This window comes from Nyctibius grandis, chromosome 18 (genome assembly GCF_013368605.1).
Source record: "Nyctibius grandis isolate bNycGra1 chromosome 18, bNycGra1.pri, whole genome shotgun sequence".
In the NCBI taxonomy this organism is placed as follows: Eukaryota; Metazoa; Chordata; class Aves; order Nyctibiiformes; family Nyctibiidae; genus Nyctibius; species Nyctibius grandis.
Window position 1 is genome coordinate 8,663,542 of NC_090675.1, and position 15,953 is coordinate 8,679,494.

The 15,953-nt window shown below is 41.3% G+C and overlaps 1 protein-coding gene across 3 annotated transcripts in view; it reads left to right on the forward strand.

Annotated features, from left to right (window-relative positions):
• Positions 1-15,953, forward strand: part of VMP1 (vacuole membrane protein 1) — a 67,112-nt gene that overhangs the window by 10,427 nt on the left and 40,732 nt on the right. Inside the window, exons 4-6 of one of the 3 annotated variants that reach the window (XM_068415384.1) lie at positions 663-798; positions 2,295-2,385; positions 4,563-4,673. In XM_068415384.1, coding sequence (XP_068271485.1) covers positions 663-798; positions 2,295-2,385; positions 4,563-4,673 — 338 coding nt within the window. Of the gene's footprint in view, positions 1-662; positions 799-2,294; positions 2,386-3,190; positions 3,228-3,359; positions 3,416-4,562; positions 4,674-15,953 lie in introns of those variants that run through there. The other 2 variants (XM_068415385.1, XM_068415386.1) reach the window with 2 other exon arrangements.

The following is a 15,953-nucleotide window of genomic DNA, read 5'->3' on the forward strand; positions in this document are numbered from 1 at the left end:
CACTCTGCATCATAACCAAATCACTGCAGCTCAAAGCAACCCAATGTGTAGTGTCAGTCCAGCAAAGCGGGTCCTTTTCATGGGAGCACTTCCCGTCTCCTGCGCTTACTTTGGAGAGGCTGAACAGCACGGCAAGGCTTACCACAGCCTGAGGATCCTGACTGGGAGGGTAGATGCTGTTATCCAGTTACATGGCGACTGAAGTGTGCGAAGAGCACACGTAATTCAATCTAGTTCGATTGGAGAAGTCTGAGAATAGCTTTGGAAGAGAACCAAATGCAGAAGTTCAAAGTGAAAAGTGGTTTCTGGTAGTGGGTGATAGAGTGGCATTCGACCTAATATATTAGCTGATTTGTAACTAGTAGTGCAGCACCTTGCTTAAATGCTAATAGATATGCCTGACTTTTTGCACCTTGGGCCAATTAGATTATTGAATGGGTGTCAGCTACATAGACAAAAAAAAGCCACCTTATTTCCTTTGCTGGAGGTCACCTGCTGTCTGATGCCCTTGGAGTAAATGCTTTGTGATGAGCAGAAAAGATGTCTGGGAGCTCACATTAACTTCCTAACAAAGCAAAAAAAAAAGTCAGTATATTTCTGGGTAGGATAGAATCTGAGCTGTCAGCCTGTGCTTTTACATTTCTGTTGCTTTTCATTTGCAGATTCCTCTTTGTTGAGTGAACGGAAGCGAAGGGACAGAGAAGAGAGATTGAATATTGTACTGTGGAGAAAACCGCTTGTTACCTTGCAGTATTTTTTCCTGGAAACACTAATAAGCTTGAAGGAATGGACCATAAAGTAAAGATCATTTCTTTAACTTCTACTAAGCATTCTGGGGAAACCCATGCTCTGATTCAGTAGGTCATTCTGACATCTCACTTTCCCTGATGATTCACAACTTTAAGATTCTTCTTTCAGAAAACGTATTTATTTTTGTACTAAAGGTGGCTACTGGAACTTACCACACTTCTGGCTGTGTACCCAGACCTTCTGTCTGAATTACATAAGTGTAAATACAGTAAGGTGTCAATGGAAGAAAATTGCAAATTTCCTTTCTGAAGAGTTGAATATTCCAATTTGAAGGAGTGGGACGGTGTTGAGGGATCCTTAAGGGAAGAGATATTGTACTTACGACTGCAGTGTTAAGTGCTAATGTATTAATGTGTCTGTTAGTATTGCTGAGTGATCTTCAAATAGCTCAGCTAGGGCAGGGTTCCCGATTACATGGAACTTGCAGCGATGTTTATGATGCTGCAAAGAGGACTTTGCTTGTAAGGTACATGGTCCCTTTCACAGCAGGAAATGATTTATTAAAGCACTTTCCCTAAGTGTTATTTACATACTGGATAAAATGGGCTTTTATTCCAGTTAGAAAATTTGTGAGCAGCAGTCCTAACATCCCCTACTAATGCTGAAATGCGTAGCTATTTCTTAATGCATTAGGCTTGAGAGGGTTTAGAGTGCCAAAAGGCAAACAGAAGTAAAACTGGCAACTGAAAAAGCCAAGAGATTTTTAAGTGGTGCTAGCACTTGCTTTTTTATATCATTAGGTGACAGTATAATAGTGCTTCCCAGAAAATAATAAATGTGTTTGCTAATATACTGTGTGTGGCCACATACACATCAAGCAGAATGTGTATGTAAAACTAAAGAGGCTCAAAAGTAATTTGGTATCAAATTACGTAGGAAAACACTTTTCTCCCCTTACTGTAGTGGCTTCCTAATGCTTTGTAATTAGCTAAAATGTATTTATTAAACTTTGAGCTGTTACAACAGATATTAATTTCAATAGATCAGGGGAACCAAAACAGTGTAAAGATTTGTTCCCTTTACTGTCGCTGTGGTTCTACCCACCAGCACACAGCTTGAAATTAGCACTTCTGTGTTCCACCCACAGCTCATCCCTTGCCCAGAGCCAGCGCCTGCCTTGCCCTTTGCTTAACCGTGGATGTTGTTGATGGCCTTGTGTTTGAGTCTGTCTTGGCTGCAGAAGCTGAATATTGTTTTCAGATTGTGTTTGTTTTCAGACAGTTACTTTGTTTTTCTTTATTTAAAAAAAAAATGTCATGGCTGAGCTTTGATCTCACTTGACAGTGATGTAGAGATTTTTCCATAAAGAGTAAAGGCTCCCCAGATATTTTCTTGGGAGGTTTATGCTTTTATAATAACAAACTTTTCAGCTGCCATTGTCCCTGCTGACTGCATCCGTGCAGACCCAGTCTACAGGGATAACTAAGTTACTTTGACATGCATGCTAAATTGCAAAAAACCCTAATTGCCATTTGTCTTTTAAGATTGTGGCATCGGCGAAGTATCCTGGTGTCTTTTTTACTGACGCTTGCAGTGCTTACAGCTACGTATTACATCGAAGGAACACATCAACAGGTAAGAGGTTTTCAAGGTACTTTCCTTAGTGACTAATACTTCTGTCCATGTGCTAAAGTAGATGTACTGGGAACTGAATGAGGTCTTCATGAAATTGTAATGTTTCTTTTGAACTCCTGCTCACTAAGGATATTCGTTTCTCATGTCATGACTCCTCTCTGTTGTGTGTGGATGAGTTGTGTTCTAGAGATGAGGAACGATCAGCTGTATTGTTTGATCTGTTCCGTTGCATCTGTAGGTGTTCCACTCCTCATCCGTTCCTGAATAAGCACAGCTCTGATGCTGCAGCACTGCTTCACATCTGCTGTTAACAAGCTTTTAACAGTGATGTGAGCTCTTGAGATAAAACGTTAAACTGAGTCATGATAGAACTTCGTGGTTCCTGAGAAATGTTTCTTCTCTATGGATGGATCTCATGACTCCTATGCCATGCTAGGATAGGCACGTATCTAGACATAAAATGGTATCATGGTTCAAATCTGGTTCTTATACCACCATTGTTTTAAAATGGTTGTTTTAAAAACTTTTTTGTGCTTTGGAGTACATGAAGACTGATGCTTTGCATCACTTGAAGTGTAAGTCATTACTTAAGCATAAGATGATGGTGTTGCCTACACCTTTCCCCTCCCCATTTCTCGTTAAGTTTCAGATGTTCCCTGAGGACAGACAGGCCTTTTAAACCCTGCAGAGCATTTCCTTGTGCAACTGAATCGTCTTACCGCTCTGACTCTGAAATCGGCAGGTTCCCAGTTTCGGAGAACTTGCTCACATCCATACTGCTATGGTGTGTCACTGGCTGCCTGAGGGACATCCAGGTCTGGAACAGGAGTCCTGGCTTCCCAGTACGGGTCTTGAAACGCAGTGAAATGAGTTGCTTCAGCTCATCGCATTCTTACTCACTCAATCCCATGCTTGAGACCTAAGCACTTACACACAGAGCAAGTTGGTAGTAAATCGGTGACCTGTTCCTGATGGACAAATACCTGCTTCATTAAAAACCGCCCTGGTTGGTGGCCTTGCCAGTGGGAAGGTCAGTGTGACACACTCCACATGTGCCACTAGATGGCTCTTACAAACTGCTGTTGAGGCACATGGCCCCTGAGCTGGCTGCTGGGCCTGTGCTGTGCCAAGGCTTGGCAGAGTAGCGCTGCTCAAGGTTTCCTTGAGCCTGCTGGTAACAAACCTGTGCCTCTGGGACTGGCGAGGCGAGTGTGACCTGCAGGGTCCAACCAGTGCTTGGAGCTCTCTGTTCTGGGGGGTCGCAGTCGTGTGCAAGCAGGTATCTGTGCATCCCCCTTCCTCCAGAGCTCCTTCCCTACAGTCCGTGTCCTGCTAGTGCCTCTGTCTCTGTGTGCCATCAATGTGTACTTGAGTATGAGCCACTTTCTTCTGAAAACATACTCAGAATAGTGAAGTATATTTGTGATTTTCACTTGCCATTTTCAAGACTTATTTTACACCCTGGCAGGTTCAGCCTGGTTAAGGCTGGTAGACTTCATCTTGGTGCTGTTGGGCCATGGATGGTACAAAATGGCACCTCTTCTTCAGGCTGTGGTACAGACAAGTTTATGGCCTGGCTCATCCTCTTAGTATTGCTGTCATAGCAGTGAGGGGGGAGATACTGCTTCCCGTTCCTCCAGTGTACCCAACTGGACTTTTTATGTCCAGAACTTGTTGTGACTTTCCCATATCCCCCCATTTATGTGTGCCACACACAACCAACATTTTAATCTTTTCTTGAAAGTAACAAACCTGGCTACTCACTGGTCCAAGATAAAACATTCAACAGAGTAACCAAGAGTGCAGCTAATTCTCTTCCGTTATTTAATCTGTTCAGGCAATTCCCTGAGCTGTCTGCTTGCTGCTTGGGCTCCAGTAGACACTATCTAAGACTTGCTGCTCACTGCTCACACACAGTATGCCTATTCTGGATTTCAACCCCCTACTATTTTTCATCTGTCTCCTTGGAATCTTGCTGATTCTAAGGCGTGTGGGCTTGTCTTTTCAAAGTGCGCTGTTTTCTGTACGTGTCCGTGCTGTAACTGTAATAAATGCAAACAGAAATATCTAGGATTTTGTTTCAGTTATTGTAATCCAGATAAATATCTGCGTTAGTTTGTAGCTTTAACTTTCTCCCCTAAGAGACATCACCATTCTTGATTTTTTTTCTTTTTCAGTATGTGCGGTATATGGAAAAAAAGTTCTTCTGGTGTGCCTACTGGGTAGGATTAGGCATTCTGTCCTCTGTTGGACTTGGAACAGGTCTTCACACCTTTCTGCTCTATTTGGTAAGCATATGTCCCTACTGTGTTCTTTCTGAATTGAGTATTTTAGTTGTTGCATCTTTTTAAATCTGTGAATAAAGAATATTCCATAAGTCCTAAATGCTAAGTACTTTTGAAGGAAAAAAAATACTTAGTGTAATGTTTCTGGGCTCTAGTGAATGCGTTTAATATTCTATGCTGTACAACCTTGTCTTGTAGTTTGTATGCTGTATGTTTGTTGAACTGTAGGTATTAGCCTGCTGTTAATCCTTACTTTGAAACAATGAGGCAAAATCTGCAAACTCTGTCCTCTAATTTTCGAATTTAAATGAAACATTTTCTAGTGTGTGCAGCTCAAATGTTTCCATTTAAAGTTTTTCAACATACTCTTTTAGTAGCTTAAAATGATCATTTTTCTAGCTGAAACCACTGAAATGGGCAGCTGTTTTAAAGTTCAGTCTGTATTCATTTTGCTTTGAAAATAATATGAAGAAAAAGGTTTGTATACAAGATAAAATATCTGTCGTTCTGAAAATTTATGTGATGTTGTTTATCTCAACTCAGCTAGGAAAGTTAGGGAAATGTTTGGGTGTGTTTTGCTTTTGGCCATTGGATTAGTTCCTTGCTTATGAAACCACTGTCCTGGATTTAAGAAAAGGATTCATGACCACAAAATAATTAAAACCAGTTTATGCAACAAATGTCATCTTGTATTTGGAACAATTACAGATGTTTACTTTCAGAACTGCTTTAATCATTAGCAATAACACAGAAAACACTACAAGAAACAAGAAACTCGTGCTTTTCCACACAGCAGGGCAAAGCCTGTTGGATCGAATGGCATCTGTATGGCTGCATTTGCAGGAGTCTTAGACTTACTCCTAAGTGTAGCTTCTCTCCTAAAGACTGTGGAGGCAGAAAGTACAGGAGAAGGGAAAGGAAAGCAGTTCCAGGTTTGCTGCAGAAATCAGCTGATCATGATTTAAATCAGCGAGTAGGAAATGGTTTAAATGATAGATTTTGAACTTGTTCTGCATTTTTTATATTAGGCTATCAACCGGTGAGAGTCAAGATTTCCTCTAACCAAAGATTTCACGTATATCAACATCCTCTTTGAAGCAGTTTGGAGAGCTTAGCATACGGTTCTTGTTCCTAATATTTACACATGTTGTGTCAGAAATCTAGTAAATAAGAAATGTTATCCACCATTTTGGAGCTGTATTTAAAGTGGGTAGTGTTTCTTTGCTGTACATTGATCTGACACAGAGTAGCAAGAGTGCTGCTGTTTTATACCCAAGGCCACTCCAAGACGATTTTGGCACATAAAGAAGTATTCATAAGACAGCACCACTTTTTTTTCTAAAAGAAAGTGGAATGAATTGATCTTTCTTTTACTCTGTATTTAAAAATTCAGATGTTTAATAGTTCTAAATTACTTTAATAGAAAACAAATTAAATTTCATAACATATCACTTAAGTTTTCCTGTGGAGTATGTGAACCTAGTAGATATATTTAGGCCATGACCTGAGCTGATATTAATGTGATGTATATAAAAAATACTGCTACTTTATTGGTTTATCAATATAATTTATGGTGGGCCTATAGGAGGTGAACAGCCTCCCAAAGATTACAGGGAGGTGCCTCACCTAGGAAAAGAAATTTAGTTTAATATTGTTCGCAAAGGTGTTTATTTGGAATGTAAGAGGCAAGGTTTCCCATAACTTTGTTAGGGGAAAAAAACAGACAATATAGATTGCACTGAATAATTAGGAGGTGGTTATAGAATAAAATGTAATACAACTATACCATCAATATCTGATGTGTAACAATACAGGAGAAATACTTATTTGCTTTAAATATGTAACGCAGATAAACGTGTTTCTATTCCATTGAGGGAATTCTATAAAGGCAGTGAGTGTAGGGAGAAAGAGAAGCAAAGATTCATTTTTCTCTTTTCTCCTGTGCAAGATCTAGTGGTTAGCATGGCCTGTAAATTTAGGGCAATTGCACTTTCTGGGCACTGCAGGCTTGTCTGACCCCCAAGCCTAATTTAACCACCCTAATTTGGTGGCCTGTGTCTGGCTCTGTAGCCACTAGATGGCAATGGGAGTGTACGAACACGAGCTCAGGGCCCCAGCAGTGTGGGGCCCTTTGAAATACCTGAGCTAATAATATTCTTGTGATACAGCTATGTCAGCAGTATCTACATGCAATGTGCTGTCCATGTAGTGACAGACTTCTTAATACCTTCTCAGTTTGAGCCTACACCTTGCACAAAAGGCAACACAGAGTACTAACTTAAGACTGTTGGTACAACTTTTAAGGGTATATTATTTCAGAATCGTATCCTGGATTTAACCCATCTGGAAACAATGCAGTTAGGAGCACTAGCTTTCAAAAGGAGGAGTTTTAAACTGATTTGCTTTGTTAGTTGTGCAGCAGTTGCCTCTAAAAATAGCAATATGATAGGTTACATAGGGAACTTGCTATATTAACTTTTACATTGCTGTATATCTACTTTTCGTGTTCTATATACTTTAATTACATTTCTTCATTATGGTAAACCTTATTCTTCTATTGAGTCAAAGAAATTAAAAGTTACAAAATAGCAAATCCCCTTCTGCTTTAGTGCCTGGATTTGCTGGCAACAGAGAATAGACTCAGTAAGTGTTTTAAAATTGCTTGTAATTAATTGCTCATTTTAAATCTGTATGTACAGTGCGATTGTTGGGAATGCAATTACATGGTTAGAGAACAATGCTCGTGGGCCCACCCATGTGCTGCTGAGCTCTTGTTGATGCTTGCAGGATTGTCTCTGCCGTTAAGGGCCGAGGGGTAGGAATTGATGGCACGTAGGCACCTGTTCAGGCAGTGCAGAGCTGCTTCAGCTGGGACACAGGTGCATTTTTTTTAAAATACAGCCCTCCATTTACTGCACACCACTGTTTTCATAGCAAGCTGTTCATGAGCACAGCTTACAAGCTGGGCACATCACAGAGGTAGTTATGCAATGGATGCAGTGTATGAATGACTCTGGATGTTGGCTGTCCCTGGCCTGGTTAGCTGTTTTCCCAGTGTTGAAAGCTGTCATTTGTCTGGATTCTTCAGAGCATCTCTCACCAGCCGCTTTCTGGAGCGGCACGAATTCAAGCGCCAGGAGAGATCCGGGGGTTGGCTGAGAAGAGGTTACTTGGAAACAGTTTACTTAAATTAGGTTTTACAGTCTAAAGCAGTCTCAGTGTGGGGGGGATGTTACTGCCCCTGGTTAATATCGGTTCACATCTGATTTGGATTTTCTTGGTCACCAGAACATTCTTGGTGCATACAACTCAGTCTAGGAGGGAGAGGTCCTTTAGTTTGATAACAGGCTTTTTATTGCTATTGCTGTGATTCAAGAACTTCCTATATGTTATAAAGGATCTGAATGCTGACTTGGTTCCTAGTTTAATGCTGCTTCCTTAGTTGCAGCCCACACTAAATGTAAAATTTGACATGGCTTTTTGGGAAACAATTTGCATGCTGCACATTGGCACTGAGCTGAGGGCTGGCACAGAGCAGATCTTCAGTGCAGAAATAGGGAAGCAGGCCACTCTTCCAAGAATCCTTTTTATTCTGACACTTTCAAAACAAGTCTGCTGGCTTATTTTCCCAAAGTCCATTAAAGGTTTTTTCAGAATTCTTTAAAAACAACACTTTTAAAAATAGTAATCACGATGTGGTTCTGTAGGAAATAAAACTATTATGATTAACGACTCTAAATACTGTTTTTAGCAGCACGCAGCTTTTTTTTCTTAGTCCTGAGATGTTTTCTCTTCTGCTGGTGATATATTAAAATATAAACGGCATGAATCACCTGATTACCAAAAGAAGATGCCTGAGGGTAACTCATCAGGAATTTCTGGCATTTGTACATCTTGGAGAGGTCTGTTTGGAATGAAAGGAGTGAGGTGAATGGAAGGAGCGAGGTGCGGGTGGGCAGCAGGCTGGGGCGGAGCGGGGGACACGAGGTGGGACCGCGCCGCCATGGCCACCCTCACGCAACGCTCGGCCTCGTGATTTGGTTTCAGTTCAGCTCTGGCAAATGGATTGCAAAAGATGGGGCCGAGGCAAACAAAACGAGCTTAGAATGAATGCCTAGCAAAAAGTGCTGCGCGAGAAGCGGGTGATAAATGTCCCTTCTGTGCATGGTCTGTAACAGTGGGGGATGAATGGAAGTGAATTCCTTACGGGTCAGAAGTGCAGAGCCAGAGCGAGTTTTGGCTGTTTGCGTTTGTTTGTGTTGTTGTTTCTTAAATATGGATCTCTGCTTGCTTGCTGATAGAGCCAAGTGGAGCAACTGCTACGGAGGGTTTCAGTGGCGGCCGGGCTGTGGACTAGCACAAACAGGAAACGTGAGGTACAATAGGAATGTTCTGTGTGCGGAGGTCACGCAAGAGTTCGGATTTTTTCAGAGCTGTAATATGTGGATTTGTCACTTAATTCTTACTGGGGTGTTCTGTAGCAGAGCGGAAGAGAGCATGGCAATAATTTCAGGCCTTGAAAAAGAACAGAAAACTGCCTTTAAAGAGGAGTGAGTTGAAAAGACAGTGTCCTTATTGACAGTGCTGGCTTTAGAGAGCTGGTTTGAGTTTATCTGGGCTTGGGGGTTCAACATCTCGCTTTTGTTCTGAATTGGTTCCAGGGTTTGGCTTTGGCGAGGGGTCACATTCTGGCCTCTCGAAACTGTGGTAGTTTGCAGCTGAAATGAGTCGTGTTTTGGCCCTGCCTGAACTGGTTTAGGTTAGAATCTGAAGATTTAGGATCCAGACACCTCGTGCAATAAGGAGCCCATTAGCTTTTAAAAAACAAAAAAACCCGTTGTCGATGTAAATAATTAAAAAGCCCCCAATCAACCAAACCACAAATAAAAAAAAAATCTTTTCCTACCAGGACTACTGAAAATTTTTTAAAATGAAACTTAATTCCTTTTAGTTATCTGATTCCGGAAGCTGAGCTTGGAAGGAGACTTGTGATGAAATTACTAAAGTGCTTCTGAAAAGCAAAGCTCACAAAACGGGTCTTAGTCCACTTTTATGACAGAATAACTTGGAAATCCACAGAACTTACTCTCATTTTTTTCTCCTTTTATTTACTTGTGACTTTAATACAGGAGTATTTTCATAGTGATTGTCAGCTTCAGGAGAAGTTTTGCTCTTTCCATGTGGATTGTTCAAAACTAGTGTGAGTAACCCAGAAAACTGGGTTCTGTGTGTGAAGGAAAAATCGAGGAACAAAAGCTGAGCTGCCTCAGCCAGGTGGGAGGGCGCAGCAGCGCTCCCCTTCCCAGCGCTGAATTATTTTTGTTAAGTGAGGTGTTCATTTTCAGTCCATACTGTTCTTCAATTCACATGTCAACTTGCAAGCCTAAAACAAGTGAAATAAAAAATGGTTCTGTCTAATATCTGTGCTCAGATTACTGCTATTGACTTGTTAAGATAGTTGAAAGAAAAATACATGGTGGGTGCAGAAGACAGAAATTAATTCTAAAGTAAGTTGGAATGGATCCTGTTTGTGTGAGGGTTGTTTGTGACTCTTTCTCATTTGTTTCCTTCATGCCTTTATACCTACTTCCTCCAGCTGTCCTAAGCTTTTTACAGTGAACTGAAACATCCTGGAATACTTGAATCAATATATAACTTTGAAAGATCACTTTTGCTAACCATCTCGTGATGGGAACTTCTACTTACAGCTCACATGGGCTGTGTCCTACTTGAAACCGCAGCACTGGTATTAATAGTGCACTGATGAACTGGAAGGGTCCAATGAATTAAACTTGGACACTGCTGTCAGGTTAGTTGTGTAACCTGGGTGTTTCTTAAATCTTCTTGCTTGTATTTAAAAAAATCTGAGATTAAAAATGGTATTTTCAAGGAGAAAAAAGTTCATGTGGAGGCTTAGTGCCTCTAAGTGTTGTTCTGTGTCAGATACCACTGTTGTTCTATGTGTCAGATACCTGCAGAGAATAAAGCCCGTGCCTCTGGTTTAGATTATGCTGCGGAAGAACAATCCCTTCAACTGCTGCAGCTCATCCCAAGAGATTATGGACTGAGCCCCAAGCCCCCAGTCTGGTCCATTAACGTGAGCTGAAACCGATGGCGGTTTAAGTTCTGCTGGGTGCAAACCTCACAACTGCTGAGCAGACACTGCTGGTCCCACAGTCCTGCTCCGAGGGTGGTAACCTCTGGTGGAGCAGCTGGAAGCAATAACCTCCTGTATTGCCCCACTGTGAATTGCTGGACCTCATGAGTCAGAGGCCGAAATGGTGTGACTGTGAGTTCCATATATGGCCTCCAGTGCTGCTGAAAGCGGTGTATGTCGGAGTCTGGACAGTTTATCTACAGCTGGAACTGTGGCAATAAACACTGATGTGATGCGCCTCCATCTGTGCAGGATTAGCTACCTGACTTTGACTTTTCAGAAGTCCGCAAAATATTGATGTCATATTAATATTTAAGCTATATGGAGCTGCTTGGCCAGCCATAGTGATTTGAACTTGCACCAAGCTGAGGAGTTAGTAAGATGATCGGTACACCGTTTTCTTCCTTTTGAAGGTTGATGGACTTTACTTTTTAGATGCTGACACCTTGTTTTCATTATCTGCTCTTGACTTCCTCATCACTGCTTCTGTGTCTCGTAACTCTGCTGGGACATCACATTATGCTTTCTCCTTGTTTGCTCCCCCCCCTTTTTTTTTATGCACAGCCTGAACTTTATACTTTTCATGTCACTGCTTCCTTGAACAAGCTGGAAATAATGATAACAGTGCAAGACTATCTCTAATTGGAGACATTAAAGCCAATCATCACTACCAGTGTCAATTTGAATAGATGCTGTGATTTATTCTTCAGAAATAATGAGTGGGTAGGGAAGGGCAAGGAGAGAATGCTGACAGATTATTTTTGTCTTCTGTCAGCACCAGAGCATAAACTTGGACTCTTCCAATTGTGCCTTTCCCTGACATGACTCTGTTTGCTCCTATAGCCTTACAAAACGTCTGCTTTTCACGTTACTCCTCAAAGTAGCGACGTGGCCCTGTTGTGCATGCAGTGGTACCACATGCCTGCTCCCTCAGTGGTTCTTGTTCAGTCATATTCAGAGCTTGTGGCTCACTGTTTGGAATTTCCATCAGCTCTGCGCTGTGGGGCAAGGCTGACTGAAGTGGGAATAGAAACTTGCTAAGAGACACATGATTGTAAAATGAATACGTCGCTCGAAATGTCGTGACCGTCTGCTAAAACTAGCCCTGACCACTTGATGGATGTTTGTGTCACTTGAGGATGCTCTAGGTACGGGATCCTCCTTCATTCTGAGCCCTCTTTTACAGCCAGCATCGCATACCAGACGTTCTATAAAATCACGAGACATTTTAATCTTGTAACACAGACAGACAGACTAGATTGACATATTTTCTAGCCACGTCCAGATCAAGCTTTTCCTTCTTAATCACAGAGCAGTTCTCTTTGTGGGTAGTTGTCCACTGCTCTTGAAGATAAAAAAGATGCTGTAACTTGGTGTTACTTTCTTGAGAGGTGTAATGACTTCAGAGATAAGTATGAGATGAGTCGCAGCCTGGGGCAACGCTTGCAGGATGTTTCCCATGAGAAGCAAGCTTTTGTTTTTCCAATTTATCTTCGTCAAATATAGCATGACATGTTTCCCCCCTGTGGAAGGGCTGAGTCTTGAACCCAGTGTGAAAAGCAGTGTATCCATGGAGGAAAACAGATTTTTAGTGCATTAAGTTCAGCAATGAGTTCACTGTAATATTTTTCTTGCTGGCAGACATATCACTTTTCTTTGCGAAATGTTGCTAAATTAGAGACAGTCTAAAATTATATCTTCCCCAAATATAAAAGGTTAAAATTAGATGTAGCTGTTCTTGTGCTCGTGTCACTTCAGCAGGGTGACTGTCCTGTGAAGGGGCATGCGAGAAACCAACATTTGATCTGGAGTTTGTTTGCAGCTTTAATTGTGTTCACAGTCTAGGTGCACAGAATGATTAATAATGTGAAAATACGATTCATTTTTAATTGGATATTCAGTCACTTTTCCTTATGGTAAAGACTTTTCTGTTTTAAGTATTATACATATCAGCATGCTTTTAAGGATTTGAACTTCTTGAATTTTTTTTTTTCATGTGCCTGCTGTCTCTTTCCACTCACATTGATGAATTTCCAAGCATAATTTGTAGACAAAAAGATTATACTTTCTAGAAATTTCATAATACAGCATTTAAATTAACTTATTTCTAAGGATTAGCAGTGTCTGTTCTAACTTGGGTGCCTTCAACCACTGAACTAAAACTTCTCTGGAGGCCTGTGAGTTCAAAAGTTTGAGGTTGCCATCTCTGAGACATTAGGGTTGTATAGCTCCCCTAAATTACTATTGCTAAAAAATAGATTTATGTTGAGTTGACCAGATCTTGTCTTGTTTGATTTGTAAATTGTACAGATATTTCTAACAAATCGCATTCCAGCCTAACCACAGGCTCCTTCTGGTCGTCAGTAGTGGCAAGCAAATGTTTCTCACCCGAGTCAGCAGAATGTTTCTCAATTTCTTCTCTGTTAGGCCTTGTTAGTGCCCCTGCAATTTAAAAGAAAAAAAAAAAATCATTGGAAGAGGGTGAGGGAAAGACAGTTGGTGTTCAGGATCTTACATGCCTTGAATTTCAGCGACTCTTCCTGGTTTGGCAAGCAGCGTGTCTGCTAGATCGCCTGGTTTTAGTATTTGTTGTCTGGTACAACAGAGTTTGAAGTAGTTTTGCAAATGCCTTTTTCAAAGGTAGAGCTGCAGTTAGAGTCAAAGAGGGGATATCTGAGAGGTTTTCCTAAAGCGTTGGAATAAACTGAGCTATTGCAGAGAGGCAAAACACTCTGAGTATTTACTGCGGCCCCACGCAGAGAAGGAGGAGGAGGAGAGGGTGGAGGAGGTATTATTTGTGAAGAGGATTAAAAAATTGCATGAGAATTAATCCTGGCACAGGGAGGAGTATAAAGAAAACATCTGAGTGTATATTGACTGGGATTTTCCAAAGGTGGCACCTAAAGCTCATTTGAAGTTGGTTCCCTGATCCATTCAGAGTTAAACCATCACTATTGCTAAATATAAAGCAAAATGGCACCTCTCTTATGAAACATCCAGCGACCCTCCCACTCTTCCTCCCCCCCAACCCCATTGCAACCATGGTCCTGTTTAGCCAACCATTGTTTTGAGGTGCTTGGTAACCACGGCTTTGGGAAAGTAGAATGCTCTGTGTAAGCTTTCAGAGCTGAGCTAGAACAAAAGCAGATGTCAGAGATGTTGCACGCAGCCTGCCAAGCTGCGAGACGTTGTCCATTTGACTCGCAGGACAGCTGGGCTCCGCTGCCAGGGGAGGAGGACACAGGATTGTTCTGCTTTCCTTTGGCTCGCTCTGAGTTCCAATACTCCACACTTCATCACTCTAAATGAACCGTTTATGCTTTATTTCTTATGCCAGTTAAAATGTGGCTTCTGTGGGTTCCATAACTCCAACTTTTTTCCATTATAGAATTGTTTACATTACAGTGGAAGAACTATGTACAGTTGGCGTAGTCTTCAGGTGGCTCGTTGGCCGTTTACAGCTGCTTTGTGAAATGCCTTTTTTTCCATTGGCTACTTCTGGTAAAATTTTTCCTTCTGCAGACATTTGTTGAGACTGGGAGAGCTCTCTTAACAGGAGGCAATGTTTTGAAGACCCTTAGGCCGTTTCAAGGATGGCAAATCTGTTGAGAGAAGCTGCTGATGGCAAGAAGCTCCTGCAGCAGCCTCCTGTTAGGCATTTTGTCATTGCTTGCTCTCCTGAGATTGTACAGTCGTCTTTACGCACCTTCACACAGTTTGAGAGGAAATGCTGGTAATGCTATCACTGAAACCTTGCAAGGGGTTGGGGACCTCACTGTAGTAGCAATTAAATTTGTCTCTTACTATTCTAAAACTGAAAGTAACAGTCTCCCATCACAGCTGGCTATAACTACTACAGTAGTTATACTGTAGTGTGGCACGGCTTCCAAATTTTGTGGAACTGAAAATCATACTTCTTGATTCACACACCGTATCTCACTGCCTTGGCAACGACCTTACCCTTACTCTCAAGGGAACTTAGGAAATGGTCATTTGCAACTCAAGTACGTGGGGATTTCCTCCATGCAAATTTGCTATTCAAGGGAATTTTATTGCAAATTTCTGCAGGTGGAAACCATTAATTTAAGGAAGATGGCTTGACACCTTTTTTTGTCCCAAAGTAGCTGTCAGATTGGGGAGGAGCAAGCAGGGGATGGGATTAAATTCCCTAAGTTTCAGAGTACGTGGAGAAAGAGGTTCCCAGGTTTGCCATAAATGTACTTTACAATTTTAGGAAAATTTCAACACTCTTTGCCTCTGTCCATGATGAGTAAAATAGAGGTATGTATGTCATTTGTTTAGATATGAAACTGCTGGGGGCATGGATGATCTTGCTACAAGTACCAGAAGTTGTCCATTGCTGTTGTGGCCTATAGAAATGTTGATAGTAGACGTTATTAGTCATTTGTTCATTAATCCGTCCTTTGTTCTCCCAGCCATATCAAAACCACTCTTGTGTATCAACTTCTGGATCTCTTCTTTTTCAGTTTTACTTCAATGAACATTTTCTCTCTCTCTCTTTATTTTTTTTTCCCCCACAAGAGAGGCTGTGCCTCATTTATCATCTTGGGAGGCTGTATCTATCTATTCATATAATCCAAAGTATGCAGGAGCACTTTGAATTAGTCTCCTGCAAAGTAACAAGGAATAAATAATTTCCTTGGTATCAGAGCAGCTTTTACCAGTTGCATGCCAGAAGAGTGGTTTTATTTTGAATTGTTTACATATGACAACAGTAGTCACATCTGTCATACGGAAAAATAGAACTAATTTTTTTTCAACACTCTTATTACACTGCCATTAAAAAATTACAGTATCAATGTGATTGTCTAAGTCTAGTGCTCTGGTCTCTTCAGTGGGACTTGAAATGTTGACGTGAGTGAACCCAACTAAAATCTTCTTCCCAGCAAGTCTAGAAAAAGCAATGGGGCTTCACCTTTTTTGTGAGACCTGCTGTGGAATTTACCCTTTAATGTGCAGATGACACCTTCAGTGTCCTCTGGATATATCTCTGGCTCCTGCATTTCAAAGTGAGCTTTGGGAGCCGCGTGCAGGGGAATGGCCGTGCTGAGGTCTATCACACTTTCCCTCATTATTCTCTAATAAATTTAGCTTTGGTTTGGGGG